At 43.4% G+C, this 27,061-nt stretch overlaps 1 protein-coding gene across 21 annotated transcripts in view; it reads left to right on the top strand.

The window, feature by feature from the left end:
- The window catches only part of ABLIM1 (actin binding LIM protein 1), a 284,701-nt gene that overhangs the window by 135,825 nt on the left and 121,815 nt on the right, over positions 1-27,061 (top strand). For all 21 annotated transcript variants that reach the window (XM_038578863.1, XM_038578864.1, XM_038578861.1 and 18 more), the window contains one exon: positions 15,491-15,625. In XM_038578863.1, coding sequence (XP_038434791.1) covers positions 15,491-15,625 — 135 coding nt within the window. Of the gene's footprint in view, positions 1-15,490; positions 15,626-27,061 lie in introns of those variants that run through there.

Here is a 27,061-nt window from a genome sequence, read left to right as displayed (position 1 = left end):
CAAGCCAACAAGGCCAGCCAGAGAGCCACAGCTCACTAGGACAGGGTAGCAGATGCAGACTATGAGGGGCAGGGGCCAGTCCTGTGCAAGATGATGGGGCAGTGTCTGGATACCAGATGCAAAGCCCCTTCTTTCCAGAGCCCATGCGTTGCTCCCTCCAGGGCACTGTGCTCATCCTCCTGTAGCAGAGCAGCATCCCTCTGGAGTTGTGCAGCCCAAAGCCTGCACGTCTTCTTTACCAGAGGCGGTGTGCTGCCAGGGAGTGAATGCTGGGATTGGTATCAGAGGAACCACGTCTCTGCCACTTCCCAGAGGATCCAGAGCCAAGTGCACACCCTGCATAAGATTCCTTTTTTCTTTTTCAGTGAAAATGATACTTAGAACGCCTACTTTTTTTCTCCAGGTTGGGGAGCATGGCGGGGGGGCAAGGGAGAGGGTTGGTAAATTACCTGATGAGTTTGAGCATTGGGCAAAATTATTGCTAGATCTACAACAAAAACTGATAAAAAGAAATAATAACCATGACAGTTTATCAGAAAGTAGGCAAACGGTAGAAAAGGAAATGATTAAGTCTAGGAGACAAAAAATACTGCCCAAGAAAGGGAATCTATTCACAGGATGCAACCCAGAGCTTAGGAGAACAATAATTGCATTTGTAAACGCAGACCACAGATTAAACTCTAGCCACATTGGTAAGAGTAGGATGTTTAAAAGTAATGGCTGAGCTGGTGTAAGCACAGCATTAAGAAACGTAGCGCTGAAGGCCAGAGAAACACTAGACATGGAACACGTCTGCCTATTGGGTGGCAGACGGAGTACAGCAGGCAATTGCCATCAAGCGTTGTAAGTGGATTTGTTTTTTATGCATATAGGCCTATTTAGTTTCTTAAACTTTGATAAAGATAAAAACATAGGGGGCAGCCCTGATGGCTCAGTGGGTTTAGCACCACCTTCAGCCCAGGGCCTGACCCTGGGGTCCTGGGATCGAGTCCCACGTCGGGCTCCCTGCATGGAGCCAGCTTCTCCCTCTGCCTGTGTCTCTCATGAATAAATAAATAAAATATTTTTAAAAATAAAAACATAGGAGAAAAACTATCTGACCGTCTCCATATTTTATTGTCAGGGGATTAATGTAAAGGAGATAATATTTGTAAAAGATTCAAATGTGCCTCTTGCCATGCAGTAGGTGCTCCATAAAGTTAACTGAAGGTCAACTGATCTTTGGAGTTGGGTTTTATTTAAGTAGCAGGGTAAGTGCACAGCTCAAAGCCAAAGGGAATGGCTCAAGTTCCTGCTCAGAGAAAACAAGACTGAAATGTAGGTGGTAAGAAAATTAAATCTGTAATGGATGGAGGGCAGTGTCAAACTGCCTCAGCTGGGATTTCCGGTAGAGCCAGGTTCAGAGCCTGAGCTTATGAAGCCCTTCCCTGGATGCATCCATATTTTTTTTCTCATTCGTCCTTTGTGGTATAATTATCATTTCATTTGCCTTGGTGGCTTCGTAAAGCTGTCCCCTAAGTCGTCAGGATTTTATAAGTTTATCTGGAAAGCAAGTTGTGTTTCTGTGGGGGAGCTCTACTGTTTACCCTTGATCAAGTCACTTAACTTCCCTATGCCTCAATTTCCTCATAGAAAATAAGGGTATTTGGGATCCCTGGGTGGCTCAGCGGTTTAGCACCTGTCTTTGGCCCAGGGCGCCATCCTGGAGTCCCGGGATCGGGTCCCGCGTCAGGCTCCCGGCATGGAGCCTGCTTCTGCCTGTGTCTCTGCCTCTCTCTCTATGTCTATCATAAATAAATAAATAATAAATAAATAAATAAGTATTAACAGCACCAAATTCATAGGACGGTTGTGAGAATGGGATCAATTAGTATATGTAAAGCATTACAAACAATGCCTGGCACACAGCAAGAGCCCAGTGATTATTTGCCCTTGTTGCTATTACTACTACTCTTCCTCTTGGGTGAGTAAAATCAAGGACAACAGGTTCATGGTTGTGGAGTTAAGTAATCAGATTAGTTTCCAGACCCAGGCAAGTAAGTAAAGCTGAGCTAGATGAGTCAAGGAACAAGGGAAGGCCCACCGTGTCTGCTGGGCAATCTCTTTGGAGTTTGCCTAAAGCAGAGCCAGACTGCAAACCGTTGTCGTGCCAGGCTACTCCAGGACCACATGAGTGGCTTCCTGTGGCCAGGACGGTCCCCCTGTCTGCTGATAGAACTCCTCCAAGGAGTTCTTCCTGCTGGGTTTGTGATGCCCACATCCCCTGGGCAAGCAAGCTGACGACTCTACTTCATCTATTTGTTGTGGAATGCAATGAGATGTCTAATAATGACCTGGGGCCACAGCATGGGCACCTGCTAAAAGGCGGGGTTTTAAAGTGCTTTGGGCCCCATGGGTTCAGGATTCTCACTGAAGGAAGCGAGCCACCCACCCTGCAGTGGTCCCTGCCCATTGCTGGCTCTTCCAGGTCATCATGCCATGCCCTGGGGACACTGTCGTTAGCATTTCCAAGGCTCTGGGGCTACCTTGGCTCCTTCTCACTGGTCGGTTCAACTGGAAATTGTGCTTTGTTGTGTGGTTCTCAGTCAGAGAGAACCTTAGCCAGACTTGATTTGACACTGATCCAGTTGGTAAGCTTAGCTCCCCCACCCCAGAGTCTTAAGCAAGCGTTATATCTTTTGTCATTAGTTGAGTTTATTGACATCATCAGAATGACCTAGTGGAGAGACACTGTGGTGAACCCAAGATCTTCAACTGGCTAGCAGTTTCCCTGGAGGCTGTTGCTAAGAAAGAAACCCAGACTCTGTTAAATGAATGCATGTATTTGAACACACAGTTATTGAGCACAGACTTGGTGCCAGGACTATGTGAGACCCGGGGACACAGTGGCAATACCCTTGTGGTGAGAACCTAGAAATAAAGGAACAGAATGTTTAGATTGTAAGTATAAAAAAGGTAAATGAAGATGGGGTGGTGGGGAAGCAGGGAGACTGCCTTTCCTTAGACGGTTTGCCCTCTGAGAGATGGCATATAGGCTGCTTTCAGGTGAGACCAGAAGGAGAAGCAGCCAGTGTAGCAAATGGCCAGGGATGAGCCTTGTAGGGAAGGGAAGAGGGCACGTGGAACACCCGAAGCCTCGGGAACAGGTGCCTGGGAGCTGGAGGGAGGGCTCCTGGGAAGGCGGGAGAGGTGGGCAGGGCTCTGGGGCAACCCAGCTGGTGCAATGGAAGTGCTTGGAGGGCTTGATTAGTGGAATGATGTGCTTGAATTTTGTCCTACACGATCATTCTGGTTGCTGTGGGGTAAAACAATTGAACGGATGAGTCCCAAGCCCACGCTGTTTGAAGATGCAGACTCCCTGCATTCCTCCTGACTATTCTGTAAATGCCCCCCAACACCCAGCTTGGGCAGGAGCTAAATCACTTATAGGCATGCCCCCTTGTTTCTAATTGTCTGACAAATCTCTGGCTCTGACACTGGAGTTGACATACCTCTAGTGGTGATCAAGAAAGCTCCCACATGAGCTGTGAAGGGAGTCTGATGGTGTCTGGATCAAATTTTTTTTTTCTTATGGGCCCTTTCCCAGGAGAGGGGCAGAGATGAAATGATAATGAGGACTTTTTTTTTTTTTTTATGGTGGGGATGTGCTGGTGAAAAACAAACATAAATCTTAGTGGGGAAGACTATGCATTAATAAGATGGGAGACGTGCGGAGGGTTTGGGTGGTTCCTATCTACTTGTGTATATACAGTTGTTCCCTTTGATTACTGAGCAAACATTGAAAAGCTGAGACTAACAGACACGAGTCAAACTTGCTGGTTAAAATCTATAGAGACAGAAAACAGACTGGTGGTTGCCAAGGATTGAACAGGGGAAGGATCGGGGAGTGACTGCTAATGGGTATGAGGTTTCTTTTAGGGCTGATGAAAATGTTCCAAAATTAGATTGTGATGATGATCACACAACTCTGTGAATATACCCAAAGTCACTGAATCGTATACTTTAAATAGATGAGTTGTATGATACATGAATTTTAAAAGGCTATTAAAATAAAACCTACTGTTTACAGCCCAGTGTGATAAGCTTATCACATGGAATGGTACACTGACAGCTGCAAGGTTCATCGATTGAGTTGACCATTCACTGGGTGTCACAAAGCAAGAAACCATTTCCAGTAGTCACAGAAGACAACAAGACTGGAAATTGGAGTTTGAGGTAGAGCACATGGGTATTTAGGATCAAGGACCTTAAACGGTGACCCACCATACTCCTGCATTGAAACCCCTTGGAAACTAATGGCTTCCATTTCTCAAACACTCACTTAGCGGTTGGGAAAAGGGCCGAGCACTTTACATGCATTAACTCATGTATGCTCCAAAGTGTCAAAGTAGGATTTATCCCCATTTTACAGAAGAAGAAATTGAGGCTTAGGGAAGAACAGTAACTTGCTTCAAGATCACAGAGCTAAGAGGGGTGCAGCCAGCATTCGCACCAAGTCTGTCTGACTGGAATGTACAGTGCCTGGTTCACCCCTGGGGGTGACCCCTCCTCGAACACCAGCATGTGAGAGCAGGGAGCGCCTAGCTTGCCTGCATTGTGAGCTGAAAAATAGTCCTATCTCAGCTCCTAAGAGATAAGCTAGACTATACTCTGAATCTGTCACTCCTTTCAAGACCTCTACTGGGCAGTGGGGCATGGCGATAAGGTACCCCAAAGTTTGTTCCTCAGCTTGTCCTTTGAGGAGGCACAGGGGCAAACCTCTTTCATTGTCGTATCTTCCAAGGTTCCTTTCACTTACTCTGTGCTTCAGCTAAACCAGATTTCCTCATGATCCCCAGACACACCCCATCTCACCCTTCATTGGCTAAGATGTCTTCCCCTTCCTTCCAACTCATTTTGATCTTACCCTTTCTTCTCGAAGCCTTTTTTCTGGTTTCTCTTCCCCCCTTTCACAGTGTTCTTCTGGCACATGACCTATTCTCTACCTTGTATTCATCTTCATTCTCATTTACTTTCTCTCTCTCTCTCTCTCTATCTCTATCTCTCCACTTTCCCTCTACCTCCCTCCATCTGCTCTACTGAACTGTAAGGTCTGTGAGGGCAGGACATGGGGTATACGGGAATGTCAAGGGAGAAACCCTACCCCATTCCCCTTCCAGTGCTCTGACCACGAAGCCTCTGTTTCAGAAAATGATGGCCGACTTACCATCCCCCTAGACGTGTCCCAGGTCCTCCCCTCTTCAGGCCCTAAGGGCTTAGATTGACCCTGCTCTCTGAACTAGCTTCCTTTCACCTGCAGCCTGCTGCCCAATGTCAAATCCCACTCTTCTCCCTAGAGGAATTTTCTCTACTGCTTTGTCTCAGCCTACTGCTTGCTTCTCTCTTCAGAAGTCCTCACATAGTGTCTGTCCTATATTCTTCACCTCCCAGGAAAGGGTCCGGAGTGGGTTGTCTCTCCGTGTTGATCAACTCCCCAGGTAGGGTTTCCTGTGGGCCGTACAAATACCTAGAATGCTCACCTTCAGCGGCAGGGATGGCCTAGCTAGTCTGTGTCTGGAGTCCCCACAGAGCTTGAGCAACACAGAACGCACAGCGGCACTCACTTGGTCAATGTGTTGACTCTGTTGTTGAGAAATTATGTCCCAAGGATTGGAAGGTTGCATTCAGTTTTCATGGAGGCGTATTTTAATAACTCTCTGGCCCTCTCCCCCATTCCATATTGGACTTCAATAAGTCTAAGCTTTCTTAAATTTCAAGAGATAATCTCTTCTCTTCCACTCAGGCAGATGAATCCTTGAAGTTAAATAAAAGAATGATCAAATCACCCAGCGTTATGCTGGCATGTGCGTGACTAGGAGAACACCTGGCAAGGTGACAACTATAGGTTATGCATGTTTGCCTCTTCTTGCAATGGTAGCACCAGGCAAAGTCTTGCCCTACAGAAAGCTTGAATGGACCAGAACCTCAGATCTGGGAGGAGCTCAGATGCCTAGAGAGTAGTTCAAGCATTTGTAAAATCATGCCTGATTCTGCATGTTGGATACTGCGAACTCAAAGCATTGCTTTGTCTCCCTGCTGGGTATGCAGACACCAGAGAGATCCAGGGGAGGTGAGTTGGTGTGTTTATTCACAAATCAGGAGTGAGGAAGTGACTTTTCAGGAAGGTTCAAATTCTTATTTTAGAAGTTTAGAATTTACTTGAACTAAAAGGCTTATTTTGCTGTTTACCAACATTGTAACCTCAATCCATTGGTGTGCTGGTGAATGCTTAATAACCAGCTCTGGGAGGGGAATGGGGGAAGGCCCTGATGTGTAAAGTCTGCCAGTTTCCATGTTGTCAATGCCACCCCCACCCCCCCATAGCCTATTTCAAGCTACTAAGGTGAAGTCACTGGCTGCACAGTTGGCTCTCCACAGCAAGAGCCTGCTCCAGCTCCCCACTCGTGGGGCAAGTCCTTTAGCATCTCTGAAGCTCATTTTTTATAGTTGTAGGATGAGGATAATTTGAAGTTGATGGGATCAAGAGAGGTATTCTATGTAAACACCTTCTATAAATTGCAAAGTACCATGCACATATTCATCATTTTCCTTGGTTTGTCTAAAATGCTATTTTTAACTAGTTGGTAATTCCCAGAGCATCCTGAGCATTGAGGAGAAACAGCCAAAAAGAAAAGGCAAAGACAGCTGGGAGCTTCCTGTGCTGTTAGACTGCGGTTTGTACCTCACAGGGACACTTTGACCTACATCTTGGTCTTTCTTTACTTAACCCCTCTAAGGTGTCTGGATTTGGAATTGGGGCGTAGAAGGCAATATTGGCACCATGCCTAAGCTAAACCCTGTCCCGGGACCCTAGGCCCAGATGCTAATAGACAGTGATCCTGTCTCTAAACTTACATTCTCAAAATGGCTCCAGTGAGACCATGGTCCCTCCCAGTCTTGAGGTCAGCATGGACATGACTCTCTAGCAGCCCCTAAAAGATGTGGTGTTTGCCAGCAGGGTTCAGCCACCTGCCCAGTTGTTTGACTTGATCCATCTCTAAATGGAATTTCTAGTGCAAGGACAATGTGAGATCCCTGGATGACTGTAAAAGGCTCTATCATTTTTTTTAAGTAAGATTTTATTTACTTATTCATGAGAGACAGAGACACAGGCAGAGAGAGAAGCAGGTTCCATGCAGGGAGCCCGATGTGGGACTCGATCCCGGGTCTCCAGGATCAAGCCCTGGGCCGAAGGCAGGTGCTAAACCACTGAGCCACCCAGGGATCCCCTAAAAGGCTCTATCAAAGCTCAGAAGGGATTTCTGTTACAAGGCATGCCTGCTCATACAGGTTAGTGCTGGTCTCTACTGACACTCTGTTACCATGGGCCTTTGCCTGACAGTCTGGTGCTGGAGGGGCTCCCATGAGGGGATAACCTCATGTGGTCACCTGGGAGGGGGGACCTGGATTCTTAGTCTCTCTATACCGTCTTGGGGAAGAGAAGCACATGGCAGGAAGGCTGGCCTGGGAGTCAAGGAACCTGCCTCCTAATCCCAAGTCCTTTCTAATTACTGTGAGGGAGAGGAGGTGGGACTCTAAGCAGAGACTTACTCCAAAGTAAAATTACTGACTGTGTCAGAGCAAAGGCTAGGGGAGGTCACAGAAGGGTGTTGCCTCAGTGAGTCATCTCAGCTCAGAGGTGTGTCTCGGGAGTCACTCTTGCAGAAGGAGAGCCTTGGAGAAGCCACCAAGTTGGTCTTACATCCCTTACATCCCTTTCTAAGATCTGCCTTCCTATATGGAGGGCAGGTGTAGCACATCGGGGCAGAAGTGTCATGTAATTTACAAGGGGGAAATTTCCTGGCTGAATTACTGTAATCCTAGGACCTCTCTGCCTTTCGAGAATCAGATTAACTGGATTTGTGCCTGGACTGTTTCTATAATCAGGAGCCCAGCTGACCGATCACTGACCGTGCCCTTTATGTTTAGAGGAATAGTAAAGACCTGTTGCATTGCCTCAGAAGGGCAAATCAAGTATGGGGGCACCACAAGTGGCAAAGAAACTAGAATGCAGCCGTCCTGCTGCCTGCCGCCTGCTGGGAGTGTCTGTGCCAAGGCAGCCCCGCGCTTTGTGCCACGTAATAATCCTGATTAACAAACTAACACGGTATAAAAAAAAATTAGGTCGTGGAAGCCAATTAAAGAGAAAGATCATTTTGGACAACTAATGTTGGGGTTACTGCGTGTAGCTTCAAGTAACTACCACTTGCCGCAGCAGGGAATGGACTTTTAGGTAAACTACAAATTAAGCACACCCTATGCACGGATTTAAAGTCTTGAGTTTCTTATTTCCTGGGCTCAACACCAGTGCCGTTCTAGCACAAAGAAGGGGAGTAGGAGGTGGAGAGCAGCCGAAGCAGGGAGAACAACCTCTTTGTGATGTGTGTTTACGCTCAAACGGGACCTGATGGAGTAGAAGCAGAGAAAAGATTCTAGGTAATCCAACAGGCTCGGAAATGTAGGCTCCCAGGAGCATAGGATTCCCACCTGTAAGCAGAAACTAACCTTACCAACAGAATATCATTTCATGATCGTAAATCCAGAGGGATCCTAACCGGAGACAGTTTTCCAATCCAGGCCTGCACTCGGGGTGGAGGCCACAGGGAGGGCCCTCCTGATGGCCGGCTGTGTTTCCTCCCTGTCTCACCCTCACCCTGTGCGTGTTCTTTTTCCCAGAAATTGCTGCACCCTGGAATAATTTCCTTTTGTATTTGAAGTGCTATTTCCCATCTGCTTATTTACTAGCAGGTGTTACCTTTGGGATTATGATGCAGCTGGGTGTTCACTCCTTCTGAGCTGTGTAATCAGAACTGAGCCAGTACACTGCACTAGCTTGATTTCCTTCTGTGCTGGATAAGACTTTCCTGTGGAAATCCCCTACACGGTGCTTCAGAGTGTGGGCTTTGGAGTCAGCCTACTTTTTAGCTGTGTGATCGGGGATAAGGTATCCAGTTCAGCCACAGCACCCTCCTTAGCAGGACAGGAGTAACAGGACAGCACCCTCATAAGGCATTGGTGAGAATTATCTGTGGATCATGGGTATCAATTAGTTATCTTAATGCCTGGAACATAGTAAGTTTTCAATGAATTGGACCTGCTATCATATTAGAGTGGTGTTAGGGAGTTATTTACTGAGATGCCACAAGTTCAGAATTCTGTGGCTTCGTGTGGGAGATGCTCCAAGAATAGTATTGGCCAGTAACCATATTTTCCCTGATCCAAAAATTGAGCTGAGAAGTACAGAGATGATAGCTTGGATTATTTGATGTGTGGAACAGACGTATCCCAGAATTTGGACGAATCGACCGTTGAGTTTGCCCTTGTATAAGGCTAGGGTTGATATATTGTGAAACAAAAGAAAAATAAGCAAAAAACAAGAGAAAAATCAAATGCTGGGTGACAGTGCCGGTATTTAGTGTGGAAGAACATGGGGAGAATGAAATATTTGATTAATAAAGCCCAGAGTGAAAGCTTCAGAAAAGAGCCAGGAGCTAGGCTGGGCCCCATGAGTCAGGGTGGATTTGAGCAGGTGGGAAAAGCAGGTGAGGCACAGAGCCATGTGTGGAGGCTCTGGGGATGCTGAAGATCATAGATCAGGGAGTGGAAGGCCTAACCAAAGAGGTATTTGTATATTTACATGAACAAATAATAGAGTGTTTTAGTGTGCGTTCTTTGGGGTGGGACTGCCTGAGTTCAAAACCACTTAGCACATGGAAGCTAAGTACTCAGCAAATGGAGCTCCTTCTTAGATATTTAAATAGTTAGTGTGGACTGTGTTAATTGAAGATCCCTGAAGCTAGACTTTAGACTTGATGGATTGGGACTGAGAGAGCTATTGGAAGTTCTTTTGTTTTTACTTTAATAAACTTTATTTTTTTAGAATAGCTTTAGATTTATAGAAAACTTGAGAAGTTAGTACAGGGAATTTCCATAGACTTGATAATATCCCACATTAGTTACATCTTACATTAATATAATCCTTCTGTTATAATTAATGAACCACTATCAATGCGGTATTAACTAAAGTCAATTCTTCTAGTTTTCCTTAGTTTTTCTCTGATGTTCTTTCTCCATTCTAGGATCTCTGTAGGATGCCACATTACATTTAGTTACCATGTCACCTCAGGCTCTTATGGCTATGACAAGAGGACTATCCTCCTTGGTTTTGGTGACCTTCACAACTTTGAAGAGTACTGGGCAGGTTTTCGTAGAATGTCCCTCAATCTGGGAATTCTCTTATGATTAGACTAGGATTATGGGGTTTATTTGGAGGGAAGATCATAGAGGCAAGGGGCCAGTTTTTCCCACATCATCCCAAAGGTACAAACTATCAACAATGCCTGTCACTATTGATAATGACCTTGAGCACCTTGAACTGTTGATATGTTGATATTGACCTTGAGCACCTGGGTAAGGTAGTGCTCATCAGGTTTGCCCACCATAAAGTCACTCTCTTCCCCCCTTACCCATACTGCCCTCTTTGGAAGAAGTGACCAAGCACAGCCCACACTTAGGGAGTGAGGACTTATATGCCACGTCCTTTGTGTGGACTACTCTTTGCAGGTCACCTTGGAGAAGAAGGAGCCAATGAGTAGTAAACTTTCCACACTCTAAGAAAAAGGGGTAGAAGGCTAGATTCACATGGCAAGAGAAGGGGGAGCTCAGGGATGTGACAGTGGACAGAATTTAGTGCAAGAGGAAAAGGTGGAATCAAGGATGACTGCAAGGCTCCAAGTGGCAGTGATTAGGGGATTGTTTAAGTATATTTTATTTTTTTTTTTTGTTTTTTTGTTTTTTTTTTGTTTGTTTTTTTTTTTTTGTTTGTTTTTTTGGATTGTTTAAGTATAGAGAGCACTGCATGTGTTGGCCCGCCAATGCCATTTCTTGGCTGTGTGACCTTGGCTGAGTCACTTTGTTCCTCTGAGTCTCTGTCCATTATTACCTGGGGCTGACAGTCCCTGTTCTTCCTGCCTTCTGGGGCTCTTAGAGAGTGAAATGAGAAAAAGTAGTTGTGAGCTCTAGGAAAGCCATTGGGCACAAAGTGCTGCAGTTTCAAAGGTTGGCTAAGGGAGTCCCAGGGTCTTTGGGAGAGGAGGGCACCCAGGAGGGGGTCGTGATGCTCTCAGATAATCCGGGGCAAGATCTAAGTCACACTGCATGTTCTGTCATGGGTTTGTGATCGTCACCTGCTAAGGAGATTTTCGCTCTCTCAGATATTCCAGTTCTAGGGGGTCTAGATCCACGGTCTGTTGGGCAAGATGAGGCTGGTTCTGGATTAGAAGGGCAGGCTTTGTCTAACCTTTGTGGCATTCTTTTTTTTTTTTTTTAAGATTTTATTTATTCACAAGAGACATGGAGAAAGAGGCAGAGACACAGGCAGAGGGAGAAGCACGCTCCCTCTGGGGAGCCTGATGTGGGACTCGATCCCAGGACCCGGGGATCATGACCTGAGCTAAGGCAGATGCTCAACCACTGAGCCACCCAGGTGCCCCTCTTTGTGGCATTTTTACCTCCTGTATTGGCCTCTGCTGGGGCTGCTGAAGGTTACTGGGACTTCCTTACTGAATTCAATCCTCCAGTTTTCTCACCTGTCATACCTCATAGGTATTGCAAAAGTTACGCATCCAAAATGGCACTTTGGGCTTTTGTCCTTAACCGGAGTTTCAGAGATGTGACTGTCTTCCCTTGCTTGCCTGGGACAGACAATGTGAAACTTTTCAGCTTGCAGTGGCTGTTTATCTGAGTAGTCAGAGCCGCTCTAAATAGGATATTACACAGTGGAGGAGTCCCTTTACCTTTTTGGGCAAATGGACTCTTAGCTCTTCATATATATTTGCTCATTATTCAGAGTGTATGCAACCACGCTGTTGGTCTTTCGTTATACTCTTGTTTTAGCAATGAATTGATGAGCCATGAGACTTGAAGCTTGCCTATGCAAGTCCCAGGGTAAATCATTGACCATTTGGTACAGTAGAATGAGTCAGGAAGCCTATTACATATTCGTCTGCTGATAACTCGCTAGTAACTTTGGGCAAGGAATGTAAGTTCTTCACCCCTCATCCTCCCTAGCAGTAGATTAAGTAGGGACCACCCAAGCTCTGAAAGATGGAGCAGTCATGTAAAAGCTAGAAGCAGAGCCAGCTGGCAATGGGAGGAGTGTGGAATTACTGACATTGCCATATTGCAACTGACTCAGCATATTTCAAAAAGGTAAAATCGAGCCAATGAACATACATTTGGTATTAACCAAACTGCCAAAGGCACTTATGTAAAACGAACCTCTTTATTAATCTTTAAAAAGGAGAGAGATTCTTTTTTTTTTTTTTTTTTTTTTTTTTTAAGGAGAGAGATTCTTTTGTTGACACTCTTCTTGGGTTGAAATGAACACTCTCTTTTGGTCTTTGGATTCCATCAATTCTCTAATAAGAAAACCCCATCCCTTCACAAGGGGGTGGTCTTGATTCGTGTCTGCCTAGGCTGATATGTGACGGAAAGGCAAGTACACATGATATGGGCTCTGCTCGTCTCTGGGTGAGAACAGAGGTCACCTCTGGGCACGGAGAACTTCATAGTGTAATATATATTTCCAAAGGGAAATGCTTGCAAAATGCAAATGCTGATCCCAATTCTGACCTTTGTGACTGGTGCCAGCAGTTACACTGGCACCTTTGTTGAGACAGAGGGAAAAGCCAAGAAGTGAAATGATATTTTCCTTCTCTCATCATTACTCAGCATGGCTTACTTGCTTAGCTATAAAGAATTCAAGTGTCAAGAGAAACTGCAGTGCAGTTTTCTTATCCAAAAAAAGCATTCTCCCTTATGGCCAAGAGATCCGCTGAGCTTCAATATTGTTTCTGAAGAGGATGGTCTTGTGGATTGCTTTCTTCACGCTAACGTTCCCGTAACTTGCTTATCCATATTGTCGGAACTTTAAGGAAAATAGTTCTTAAATGATAATGTGCATAGGAATCCTCTGAGGAGCTTACTAAAATAACAGAACCCTTAATTCCCACCCTGAGTTCAGTGGGGCTGAGGAATCAGCATTTTTAATCTCTGGCACAGGGGGTCCTGATTGAGAGGAACAGCAGAGCTACCCTGAGGATTACCACTGGGTGCTACGCCCACTAGCAGTACTTTGTCACACACACTGTGTGTTTCCTGCATCAGTCATGTCCTAGCTGCTGCTTTTAGAGCTACACTGGAGCTCAGCTCAATAAATCATTGCCTGACTTAAAACAGTTTGTGATTCAGACAAATAGCATGAGAGAAGCCTAAGTTTCGGAGTCAGAAACACCTGCGTGTAGATCTTCAAGCTTCCACTTATAGCTCCTTAGGTAGGTTGAATAGAACTTTTTCTATTTACTTATCTGTCAGAAGGGAACACTATTACCTACCTCACCAAGAGGGGGAGGTAGTGGTGAGGACAGAATAGGATGACTTATGGGTAAGCACCTAGCACCATGCCTGGCATTTAGTAGACAGATGCTCAATAAATATCACTTTCCTCCATTCTCATAGGAAGCAAGAATTAAAAAAATAAAAACTCATATTTTCCTCTAGCACTTAAAGTAGATACTGTAAAGAGAAACTTTCTTTTTAAGGATTTATTTATTTATTTTAGAGAGAGCATGTGAGCATTTGGGGCAGAGGGAGAGAGCAAGAGGACCTTAGGCAGAGTCCTTGCTGAATGCGAAGCCCGACATAGGGCTCCATCTCACGATCCTAAGATCATGACCTGAGCCAAAAACCAAGAGTCAGATGCTTAACTGACTGAGCCACCCAGGCGCCCTAAGAGAAACTTTTTTTCTAACACCCAGGTAAATAGATTTGGAGCCTCATTACACATCACTTTAAAAGTCAGTGGGTTTTTAGCCATCTTGAAAGGATGCCCCTCTGTTCCTTTAGAACAGAGATCCCAGGGGACAGGTAAGGAAATGCAGGTGTGTCACAGTGTTGGGACCTTTGGCAGACACTCCCCGGGCCCAGTGCAGAGAATTTGGATCAGATGTTTAACCCGAAACCACACCTGCTCCTAGTCAAAATCTCACAAGGACCACCTTGTCTCTCAGAATTTAGCCAGTAATGGATGATTTGGACCGGGTTGTTTCAAACTCTTTCCAGGTGAAATGAAACATTACAGGGGTCTGAGAGAAACAATGCACCATTATACCTGTAGTGTCCAGCGAGCTCCTTGCTGGAACAGGCTTTCTAAATTGAGTCTCAGCATATCGCTCCATATCTTCCCCCCCACCCCCAACCTGGTTTTACCGTTGCTGGAAAAAAAAATCGTCTTTGTTCTTTGTGTTGATTAATTTTAGGTTTACTGTTCTTATCCCATCTCACGCTCATGTGGATACTTATGTAATACACTTCTGTATATCACATGGTTCCTCCTCCTGAGGACCCAAATCAAGAAAAAAAAAAAAATAGCAAAAAGTGCCTATCTGCATTTTCTGGCTGGCTGGAGGAATTGTAAGTTAAATGAAGACCTTTGATCAGCTTAAAGCCACAGTGTCCTCTCCTGGCCTTCTCTGTCTTTTATAAGGAGAGGCTGTAAGTCCTATCCCTGGGGCAGGATGGTCATAAAAACTTCCGTTTTCTGAAGGCCAACCTCTGGAAACTGAGAGAATAAAGCTGGGAAGCCCCATCCTATGATTTTAGAGCCTGAAAAGACCTTTGAAATCCTCTGATGCAATTCCTTTTGTTTTACAGGAAAAGAAGCTGAAGTGTAGAGAGATCCACATAGTTATTAGGAGCTTTCTGTTTTCAATCATTGCCCACATGGTGTGTATCAGGAAATGTGCACACAACATGAGGCTCATCATAGGCCTCCAACAGGTTAAATGAGTTGCCAAATGAAGGTCAGGGACGACTCTGGTAGACTAGACCAGCAACTAGCTGGTATGTGCTACCTAATGAGTAAATAAACATTTGTTGAGCTCCTTTGGGGTGTGCACATTCTGCTGTGTTCCGAGGAGCTGGGAGATGGAAAGAGGAGTACAAATGGGGAAAAAAAAGATGAACTGTAAGAAATTGTCCCCCTCTTTGAGGAGCTTAGAGTCTGCAGTGAACTCCTCACTGAAAGGTGTTTCTAAACCGAGATAAAGACGTATTACAGATACATATTACAAAATATTAAACCAAACAATATCATAGATTTAATGGCTCAGTTGTGTAGTCCTAGAAAAGGTTGGGATGCAGAAAGAGGGTTGCTGGCTCCCAGACAAACAAGCCCAGTGTTTTCTTCATTGGACTGTTAAAGCCACAATTCTCTAATTTTTTTCTGTGTATCTTCATGATCATAGCATGGGGAAGGGGTTTGATTCATCCTTCCTGGATCAACATGTGGCTCCATGGATAATGTATTATGGATCTGTTTCTGTGCACCCAGAATGACCCCTTCTGTAGGAATGCTCTCTACTCACATGGGTCTCTTGTTATTTTTTTCCAGTGGCGCACCCCCAGGACCCTCACCACCCATCAGAGAAGCCGGTCATTCACTGCCATAAATGTGGGGAGCCATGCAAGGGCGAAGTCCTTCGGGTCCAGACCAGACATTTCCACATCAAATGTTTCACCTGCAAAGGTACGGTGCTTCCAGCATCCTGGTTTAGTGGCGTGTCACAACCCATGCTCACCTCAGGGTCCATCCCTTTAACCCCATGCCAGACCACCTGACAAGAAGTGAAGGTGCTCCGAAGCCCTAGCATCACTGACCCTCTCTGGTTTGGGTGGGATTAGGTTGAAGGGGATGGCTAAGTCCTCTGAAGACCAGTGGTACACAGGCCTTTCCGTGTTTATTGAGGGAGGGTCCTGATCCTGGGATGAGTGAAAGTGTAAAAACTGCAGTTTTGTGTTTTTTACTGTATATTTATGTTACCCTGAAAGGAGGGACTCTTACCCCAAAGTCACCTTGTCCCAACAGCCATTATTTATAGGAGGGCTGGCAAGCTTGTAAGATTAGGGTTCCACATCACCGGATCCTGTGGGTAAGTGGGGAACGTATGTGTGCGTGTGTGCATTCAGAAGTGAGAATTCGTCAACAACTCTTGGAAGCTCTCCAAGAAGCTACAAGTAGAGGTTGATTTCCATTAACAAGCCTCCCTTTTGGGGTTTGTCACTGTTGGCATCTCAGTATGAAGTATGCTGACCTGTTATTCTGGAGCCAGGGTGGGGCTGAGTAGGGAAAGAGAGGAGGAAGAGAGTGGTTTCTGTGTTTGAGGAACAGGTTCCTTGAGCTTTGGACGTGTGGGGAGCTCGGGCTGGGCCGAGGGATACAGGAGGAGGGTGGGGGGAGAGACAAGGTGATGAGCCTGTTCTTTTTTTTTTTTTTTTTTTAATTTTTCATTTATTTATGATAGTCACAGAGAGAGAGAGAGAGAGAGAGGCAGAGACACAGGCAGAGGGAGAAGCAGGCTCCATGCACCGGGAGCCCAATGTGGGACTCGATCCCGGGTCTCCAGGATCGCGCCCTGGGCCAAAGGCAGGCGCCAAACCGCTGCGCCACCCAGGGATCCCCAGATGAGCCTGTTCTATAGCTCTCTCTGGCCCCCACATGTGCTGGTCACTCTCATCCCTGGAAACTGCATTCCTTCTCAGTGTCTTAATTTTTGAACTCAGCATTGCCATCTTAAGCCATCCATCCATGGCCAGGGAGGCTCTCAAGTAGACGCCAGGCTACCTAGTGACCGTCAAATACATAAAAACAGGGGTGGGCAGGGGCTTATCTGGAGTCCACAGCTGTTTGTTTCACTGAGGGCAAACTTTTCTGAGAAAGAGCATTAACATATGGAAGATGGAAGAGGAGGGGATGACATCAGTTTACCTCCCGTGAAGCGTGACAAAAGGCCGTAATGCGCATTTTATAGAGGGATTCTGTAGCCCTTCCACAAACCCTGAGGAGGCAGTACCAGAAATCCCTAACTCCAGTTGGCCCTCAAGAAACATGAGGGTCACACCCAACATCCTGTGCTGTCACTCTGTGCGTCTTGCCCTTGCCACTAAGTAGATCTGTGATCTCAGGCACCTTACCTGTCTCTCTCTGGCCCCATGTCCTTATCTGTACAATAAAGAGGCTAGACCTCTGGGTGCCTGGGTGGCTGTCAGTGAAGTGTCTGCCTTTGGCTCAGATCATGATCTCAGGGTCCTGGGATCCAGCCAGCATTGGCAACTGGGGCCCTGGTTAGCCGGGTGTCTGCTCCGCCCTTGCCCCTCCCCCTGCATGTTTTCTCTCTCTGTCTCTCAAATAAAATCTTAAAAAAAAAAAAAAAAAAAGACCATGTGATATTTAAGTCCTCCCACATCTGAAGTTTGCCGATTCTATATACACAGAACAATGTATAACAGAGAACCCAGAGTTACCAAATTAGAGTCTCTTAGAATGTAGGAGAAAAAATTCTTTGATTATATCCGATTGGTCAACTTAGAGTCAGGCATTACATTCTGTTTTATTTTTTGCTCCTAAATTTCCTGGGACATGGCTCAAGGGGTAGATTTGGTCTGCAATAGATACAGACCACAGACAATGGGGGCCTTGCATGTGTTCTGTATTTCTAATTGAAAGTACAAAGTGTTAGTCTCGGGTCTGGGTAGTCACAATGTTTAACACACTAAGAAATTAGAAGATGTGTATGTTTATCCCCCATGGGTAGAAGCTTCCTTGCTATTTTTCTCTTCTAGTTTAAATCTAAGGACTGAATGTAAGTTATTTATGTTGGAACGTTGTCCCTCAGACTTTCTTTCATGCTACAAATGTGTTCCTGAAAAGTCAAATGTTTATATAAATTGAATCATATTTTGGGAGCACTTGCTATTTGTGGGAACTATTTTTATTTTAATTTTTATTTTTATATTTATTTATTTATTTATTTATTTTAAAAAGATTTTATGTATTTATTAGAATAGGAGAGAGAGAGAGAGAGAGAGAGACTATGAAAGCACACAAGCAGTGGGGCGGCAGAGGGAGAAGCAGACTCCCCATTGAGCAGGGAGCCCAATGCAGGTTGTCCATCCCAGGACCCTGAGATAATGACCTGAGCTGAAGGCAGATAGTTAACTGTCTCAACCACTCAGGCACCCCGGAACTATTTTTAATTTAACAAAACTTTATTAAAATAAATGTTTCCTATTCCTGTAAATGTGTATTTTCTCACACTCAATCTGTCAACATCTGTTGTCTTATGTTCACAATTTCTTTTCTTTAATACCCAATGAAAGTGGCTTAAGCTCCTCAAGTCCTTATACCCTGGCAAGTTCATTCCTTTTACTCAAGATTCCAAAGTGACATTGTTCAAATAGAAATATGATGCAAACCACGTATGTATCTAAAATTTTGAATAACCATATTAAAAAGGTATAAAGGAGTGGGTGCAATTAGTTTCATAATGTCTTTTATCTCTATATACCCCAAATATTATTTCAACATGTTATTAATGTAAAAACTATTGGGATATTTGACATTATTTTTTTCATACTAGCTTAATAGGACATCTCAGGTTGGAAGAGTCACATTTCATGTGCTCCAAAGCCCTTCGTAGGGGCACCTAGGTGGTTCAGTCAGTTAAGCATCTGACTCTTGATTTGACTTAGGTCATGATCTTAGGTTCATGAGAATGAGCCCTAAGTTGGGCTCTGTGCTCAGAAGGGAGTCTGCTTCTTTCCCTCTCTCTTCCTCTTTCCCCACCCCTTGCGTGCTCGCTCTCTCTAAAATAAATAAATAAATATTTTTAAAAAGAAGCTCTTTGTAGTTAGTGGCTACAGTATGGGGCAACACAGTTCTTGAGAGTTCTTGAGGTTGTTGTTTTTCTTTAAGACTTTATTTATCAGAGAAAGAACATGCATGGCGGGGGACAGAGGGAAAGGGAGAAGCACACTCCCCACTGAGCAGGGAGCCCAATACCAGGCTTGATACCAGGACCCTGAAATCCTGATCTGAGCTGAAGGCTGATACTTAACTGACTGAGCTACCCACACACCCCAAGGGTCCTTGAGGTTTGCATTCTTGTGGTCCCCTCTTGCTCCAAATTCTTTCTAGTACCAAATTCTTGGCTTCCCTTCATGAATGCTGCTCCTTGTGCATTGCTTCACTCCACATTGGCTACCATGTCTCTTTATTTTCCAAAATACCACTAACACAAGGCAGCTAATTCAGCAGACTTTACTGAAGGTTTGGGATAATGGAGGGAAGGTATAGTCCAGAACAGGCAACAGCTGTCCTAATATTCTCAGGCCATGTCCAGAATAAGAAGTTTCTCATTGACCAGGGCTCTCTCTTTCTTTCTTTTAATTAATAGGCTTTAATTTTTTCAGACAGTTTTAGCTTTACAGAAAAAGTGAACAGAAAGTACAGACCAGGGCTATTTATCATACGTATTCAGAACCTCTACCTGCCACCATCTTGGTAGGTCTTCCTCTCTCTACAGGACCCTCCCCCACCACCCCTAGGGACCCCAATTTCCTTCTCCGTCATTGTGCTGATGCTAAATTTTCTTAGTCTCTACTTTCTAGAAATCCATTAGGATGGTTTCCCAGAAGAAACAAAAGTCTTCTCCTTGAGGAATGCTATCTTCCTCTTAACCCACATGGCCCAGACTATAGCTAAGTCTGAAAACAACAGTTTTGTTTTCTTCCTGTTACATATAAAGCAGAGGTGTCATGTCCAGATAGTGAGCTAATATTCTGGAAGAGAGGATTTTGGGTGGAGAGCAGCTGCTAAAACAAGCCTGGGCTTTTGGGCAAGAGCTAGCCAAGTGCAGAAGAAGAACAATTATAGTCAGGTTCTGACTATGATTTTGGGGCCAAACAGTTTCTCTCTTAAATTCTCTCTGCTCCCTCCCACACTAGTCTCCTTCACCCACATACCTTGTTGCCAAAGCCTCACAATTCTTGAATGGGACCAGAGGTCGATTTCTGTAATTAGAACATCCTAACCTGCAAATACCTATAGGAATAAAAAACAGATGAAATCTTTTCCTTGGAATGAGTTTTGAAAGGAGAGGGGGGAAAAAGCAAACATCTTACATGAGAGCCCAACATGTATGAAGGTAGGAAAGGGTCGCTTCAGAGGAACCTAGAATGCAGAGCACAAATTTAAACCAGTGATGACTCCATGAGTTCACAGGGTTAGCTGTAACATGATGAGGAGTGGTGAGCAGGAATTTTATTGGTGAACCCATTTCCCTAAATGTCTGACATCTTGGGATCTGATGGTGTAGGACTTATTTATCCAATTAGTAAATGTTAATTGGACACATACTCCTTGCAGGATATTATACTAAGTTCTTAGACTAGGCAGAGATAGCACACTGTGTTTGTCCTCAAATAACCCATAGGATATTTGGAGAGACAGATAAGCAAAATTCATAATATTGAGTAATAAGTGCTGTGATGGAGAAATATATAGGATGCAGACTGGAAGCAGGGAGACTCAGAGGAGATATGAGTCGTCTAGATGGAAATAATGTAAAGTAGCAGCAGGTGTGATAGAGAATGGGGGCAGATTTAAGAGACATTTAAGGTTAAGGTTGATGGGATTTGGTGACCGTATGTGAGGAATGAAGATGATCTAGGTTTCCAGTTGGACTGACTGTGTGGACAGATGGTTGCCACCCACTAAGGAAGTACAAGAGCATTGGATAGGGTAATTCCAGGCAGAGAGTTCAGCTTGGGATACATTGAGGCTGAGGATACATGGTGCATTTAGAGTCCAGTAGCTTTAGCACTTCAAGAGATAGCTACTGGTCTGGATGGGGAGAAGGGTGATTTATTATTATTATTATTATTATTTTTATTATGTAAACTCTACCCCACCATGGGACTCAAACTCATGACCCTGGGATCAAGAGTCATGTGTTCTACTGATTGAGCCAGCCAGGCACCCTGGGAAGAAGGAATTGAAAGTGTGTTGGCATCTAGATAGTGGCTGAGTCTAGATGATTGTGTGTGACATTGCCCTAGGAAAGGGCAAAAGGCAGGAAACGAGTAATAAAGAATGCCAGCACCTGAAGGAGGTAGAACCCAATTTCTATTTGTAACCTTGGGAAATGTACCCAACTGCTAATGAGATGAAGAAAGAGGGAAAGCATTTCAATTAACGATGGGTTCTATAATTAAAAGAAAGGGAAATCCCCAAAGCTCCTATTATTCTTTGTAATAACCCAATGGGAGTGAAATATGGCTGCAGGGTTCTGGACGGAGCTGTACTTTGTCTTTAGCACTTAGTAGCTTTGTCTCTCATCTTTTCCAATTAGCAGCACTCATCACAAGTAAGACTCTTTTCCTTAAAGCTCTGTTTGTTCTGATATTGATCCAGGGATGTGATTGTTTTTTAATTATCACCTTGTCTTCATCATAGTAGTGATAATGGTCAAAGAGAGTAAGAAACCATTTAAATATTAAATATACAGTTAATTAAATATTAATATATAGTTAAATATATAAATAATATATATTAAAATTTAATTGTAATTATTTATATGGTTCATATTGATACATTATTTGTTATAATTTTTATTTATCTTAATTTTTTTTTCAAAATAATGCCCTAGATTCATTTTTCTGCTAGAATGTTCTAGAGCATTTAGAAAAGACCAGGTACCAAAAAAACATAAATAAGATAGATAGACCAGACCAGAGACCAGAGAGAGAGAGAGAGGATCAAGAAGGTCTATTGGGCAAATAACTTTGTTTTCAGAGAGTCTTTCTTGGACGATCCTGTATAAGATTTTAACTACTCTCTATCACATTTCTCCCTGCTTTCTCTCTTTTTCCTTAACACTTACCATTATGTAACATTTTATTCGTTTATCTTACTAGAGAGTAAGCTTATTGAGGACAGGGACTTTTGTCTGTTTTGTTGACAACCGTATACCTGGTGCCTAGAACAATGTCCAGTATAGTAGGTGCTCAATAAGGTGAATGAATGAGTGCATGAACAATGAACAATAACCATGTATTTCTTCAGAACGTGAATATTTACTAATGTTTCCAGTGGCATAGCTAGTCAACAAGATATATCAAGTGCTTAAGGTAATATATGTCCTCCTCCTATGGTTACTAGACAGTAATATCATCTTCCAAAAGGAGTGTAAAGAAAGCTTTCCTTCATTGATGATAGAGCTGTGCATCTGCCTAGCAGGTAGAACAGCTAAGAGATAGTGTAGTAGGTCCTGTCCGGGAGCTGTTGGTAAGAATCTTGCTGCTGCTTAGATTTTATACTGGTTTAGGCTCTTGAGCTTTCTCCTCTGGGCTTGGATGGGCAGGCAGGATATGGGTTATTTTGTGGCTCAAGTAGGAAATTGATGAAACAAGTTAAATGGAAATGGTTTCTTATATCTCTAAGAGCTGAGCTTGGGCTCAGATGTAGGTATTATTTTGAATACACTAGACAGCAAACAAATCTACCCTGTACTCCAGAGGGAGACACTATCTCTATCTTCCAAGACTGGCTCTACAAACCTCCTTGAAAAGAAAATTCAGAACAAGTGGTTACTTGTGCGTCTGCTCATAAGAGACCCATGGATAAATATCTCCCAGTAAGAGAGAATTGTTAATTCTGTATTTTGGAGAATTTATGAGCTCTTAAAGCAAGCATTGAACCAGTCATATTGCTGGTTCTTTTCATCTCCTGACCCCGAACCCTTGGAGTGTCCCCTGCTCAGACCTCACCTTTGTGTCCACTTCATTGAATATTCCAGCCTGCAGACCTGTTGTGTATACGTCACCCAGTCTGTGTTTTTTTGCTAGAGTAGCCCGAATGGACTAAGACAGCACATTAATCAGATGTTCAAATAATCATACAAATATGATTTACCAACTGTGATTAGTGCAATAAAGAGAAAATAAGCTGCATGAACAAAGATGTGAGCTTGCAGCAGGAGGATCTTGGTGTGCTTATGGTGGGGGGAGGGGCATGTGGTTAGGAAAGCCCCCCCGCCCCCCCCTCTAAAAAGAGAAGTTTAAGCTAAGAGATGAAAGCAAAAATACAACCAACACTATTCTTCCTAGTAGTAAAAGTCAACTAAACAGATTCCGTTGTTCCAAAGAATAGATTTGTATTCCTTTTTCCTAAGAGTCACTTGATTTTTACATAAATCAGTCTGGGAATATCGATGCTTGACGGCCTTCAAATCTTTACCGTGTGAAATGTTTATAGAGCATCTATCCTCTGTCATTCACTGTGCCAGTCTGTGGAGGATTGAAAGGTATATAGGACATGGTACCTACCTCTGAAGAACCTGCGATTTGGTGAAACCATCGCTGGCAGCAGACAGGTGTAGGCAAGTGGTCCAGAGCCCAGGTGTGCTGAGTTAAAGGCTGAGAATCCACCTAGAGCTCAGTGGTCTGGGGATGTTGCTGGGGGGAAGCAGCAGATGAGAAAGCATGGGTGCTCCAGAAAACTTCATAGCCTTCCCAGGAATGGAAAGGGGTGCACGCTAGTTGTGGTCCGGTGTAGGGGCTGCTCTACCCTCAAGGCAGCAGATGGCGAAGACAAGGATGGGGCTGGAGTTGACACTGGTCTTCATTCAGGCAAACAACTTCCTACGAAAGTGAATGGAGCCATTATGTTCCCATTGTCATTTGAAAGATGGCATTTTAAACATTAATTATAGTAGCTATTCCTTTTCAAAAATGGAATTAGTGTTATGTTATTTTTAGTCCCATAGTTTTAAAAAGACTTCTGAACATTGGGTGTCAGTGGAAAATTTTAAAAATCAGATCATGTAAAGTCTTCCCTCAAGATAGCATTGGCAGAAATCATTATACTGAATTATGTTTTAATAAAGACTGTTGCTACTTAGTGATGTGAGTCTCAGTGGACATAGAGAATGTGGACAGTGTCACCTTTTGAAGGCTTTGAAGAACCCTTTGTCCTCTATAATGTTTAAACATCAAGAGAGCCCATGAATATCAAACTTATTTTTAAGGAGTTTTTGTAAAACCATTAGAAAATTCAGGCTATAACTCTTACTGATGTCAATGAATTGTAGTACATTTTTCAAGAATTACCCTTTAAAGGCTAAGTTTTGTAAAGGGGCTTGTGGTAAACATCCCATTTCTGATAGCACCTTCCATATTTGCCATCTTAGGGTCTGGAGGATATTTACCAGGTCAGGATCATTCCATGTAGAATATGTGCATTTATAAAATGCAAGGATCTTTATGGAGTAAGATGGATGGAAATTGTAAGGTGGGAAGTTGGATATACAGATTAAAGATTTTCTGTATTTAGGTTTTTTTGAATGCATTTTTTTATTAGTTTCAGAGGTAGAATTTAGTGACTCATCAGTTGTGTGTAACACCCAGTGCTTGTTACATCAGGTGCCCTCCTTAATGCCTATCACACAGTTATCCCCTCTAGCAGCCCTGTTTGTTTCCTAGAGTTCAACGTCTTTTATGGTTTGCCTCCTTTTCAATTTTTTATCTTATTTTTCCTTCCCTTCTCCTATACTCATCTGTTTTCTTAAATTCCACATATGAATGAAATCATAAGGTATCTGTTTTTCTGTGACTGACTTAATTTCACTTAGTATAATACACTCTAGTTTCATCCACATCATTGCAATGGCAAGATTTCATTCTTTTTGACAGCTGATTCCTGTGTGTGTGTGTGTGTGTGTGTGTGTGTGTGTGTGTGTACACACACCACATCTTCTTTATCCCTTCATCTGTCGATGGACTTCTAGGTTCTCTCCATATCCTGCCTACTGTGGACATTGCTGCTAACTGTGTTCAGTTTTTTAAAAGTAAGATTGTATGAGGGCCTGAGGGGCTCAGTCAGTTAAGCTTCTGCCTTTGGCTCAGGTCATGTTTTCAGGGTCCTGGGATCAAGCTCCACGTTGGGCTGTCTGCTCAACGAGGAGTCTGCTTCTCCCTCTCTCTCTGCCCTACTCTACTTGTGCTCTCTTGTCTGTACTCTCTATCTCTCTCAAATAAATAAAATCTTTTTTAAAAAAATAAAATTGTATTACCTAATTTATATGCTGTAAGAATGAACTCTTTATGTTTGTATTGTATTTCCAAAGTAAAACTTTAGAAAGTGGTAAAATTATGAATTTGGTTTTCTTTTCATTGCAATGTAATCCCTGTGATTTGACCTAGAAAAAAGGTCAAAAAAGTAATATTATCACACTGTCCATATCTAAAAGAATAAGTGCACTTGCTATCCTGGATAGAAAGGCCATTTATTCTATCACAAATATTTCCTAACCATAGGTAGGTAACCATAGGTACAGTACAGCCTCCTTTGGCTGTACTATAGGTATAATCACCTCTATGGTTATAGCTGTGAGTTTATCTAACCTACATCTCTTGGTACATATATAAAACAAACTTTTCCCCATTTTGTCCTTGGCTGGAGAAGAGCTGATTATTGATTTCCTTAAAATAACTCACTGTGCACTTAAAGACCATTATTACCTTGACCTCTTTTTCTTGGTCTAATCTCAATTTCATTGACTTTTTTTTCCTTAAGTGTTCTTTTAAAGCCCTTCAATCATTCCTATTGCTACCCTGTGAACCTATTCTAGTTCCTTCTCATGCACCTGAGATAATGGAGTTCTTAACCACAGTCTTATTCTCTGTACTTGAGTCCTTCTTGGTACTGCTCAACACAAAGTAGAGCATAGTTTGACCCCGTACATAGCATTCTGTGCATGGGAATGGTCTCTTGAGTTAATTTCAATTGCTAATAAAATTCAGAGTCTTAAAAGAGGTGAGAAGTTGAGGAGAGGGGGAAATTACTACCTTGGCACCACTATCTTGATGTCCATTAGGTGATTTCAGAAGTAGGGAGGGTTCCTGGCTCAAAGTCATGCTGAAATGTTCTTTCCTTATGCTTGCCAAAGGCACTTGGCTCTGCCCGCACTGTCTAGATACCAGCAATATGATCTAGAAGGAAAGGGACAAGAATTTACCATCTCTCTAAATATTGTGGAAGACATGCAATAGCATGAAAGGTGGTCTTTGCCTTCAATAAGCTTAGAGTTGAGATAAGGAGAAAATCACAATGGTGGTATAAGATACAGGACAACATATACTAAATGGGAATCAAATGTCAGCAATTGTTCTTTTTTTCTTAAAAGATTTTATTTATTTACTCATGAGAGACAGAGGCAGAGAGGCAGAGACATAGTAGGAGAGAGAGATGAGCTCCTCATGGGGAACCTGATGTGGGACTCAACCCCAGGACCCCGGGATCACGACCTGAGCCAAATGCCAGATGCTCAACCACTGAGCCACCCAGGTGCCCCATCAGTAATTGTTCTGAGCCCCGAGGAAGCAGAGCTGGAAGGACTGAGGAGGCTGTAGCCTCACCAGGAGATCAGGCCTGAGTAGAACGAGGCAAGCAGGGTGAAGTTGGAGAGAGGTGAGTGGAAATGTACATAGGGGCGTGGGAGGCTCAGTTGGAAGTAAAGTGCTGGTGTTCAGGGAAACTGAGATGAATGTTTGATAGACATTGAGCAAGAAATATTATTCTGAGTAATACCTTTGTTATTTGAGCTTGTTATAGTTAATATTATTTGCACATGGAATTCCACAAGTCTTAAAAAAACCAACTTACTATGTGCTCAAACCTCTTTAATAAAAGAGGTTCCAAAGTGATCCTTTACCATCTAAAGCCCTTGACCTTTTATTCTAAATTCAAACTCTGAATTGAAATACAAGCCCTCCAGTGCCTTCCATTGGAGATCCATTCTGCCATCTGGATGGACCTTTAACTATCTTCTTTCTCAGAAATGATCATGCATTTTGACGGGCATGCAGAAGGGAATGTGAAAAACTATTTAAATATGTTTTTTTGAAGCTTAGTATTTGCTTCCAGGATGATGCATTAGCAAATAGTTATTTCTGGTGAGAAGCTGCCCCCTCACATTATTGTTTGAGTCTCTGTTCTGCTATTTTGAGCCCTGAGCTACAACATAGAGTACTTTTGAGCTTCCGTATATGATACTTTCAAACACATTGCTCTGGGTTTCAGAGCAAAGGCAGATTAAATGAAACCCCACACTGTAATGGAATTTTT

This window comes from Canis lupus, chromosome 28, assembly GCF_011100685.1.
Source record: "Canis lupus familiaris isolate Mischka breed German Shepherd chromosome 28, alternate assembly UU_Cfam_GSD_1.0, whole genome shotgun sequence".
Classification (NCBI taxonomy): Eukaryota; Metazoa; Chordata; class Mammalia; order Carnivora; family Canidae; genus Canis; species Canis lupus.
The sequence above is the reverse complement of the archived record's forward strand: the minus strand, read 5'-3'. Positions and strand labels throughout refer to the sequence as shown.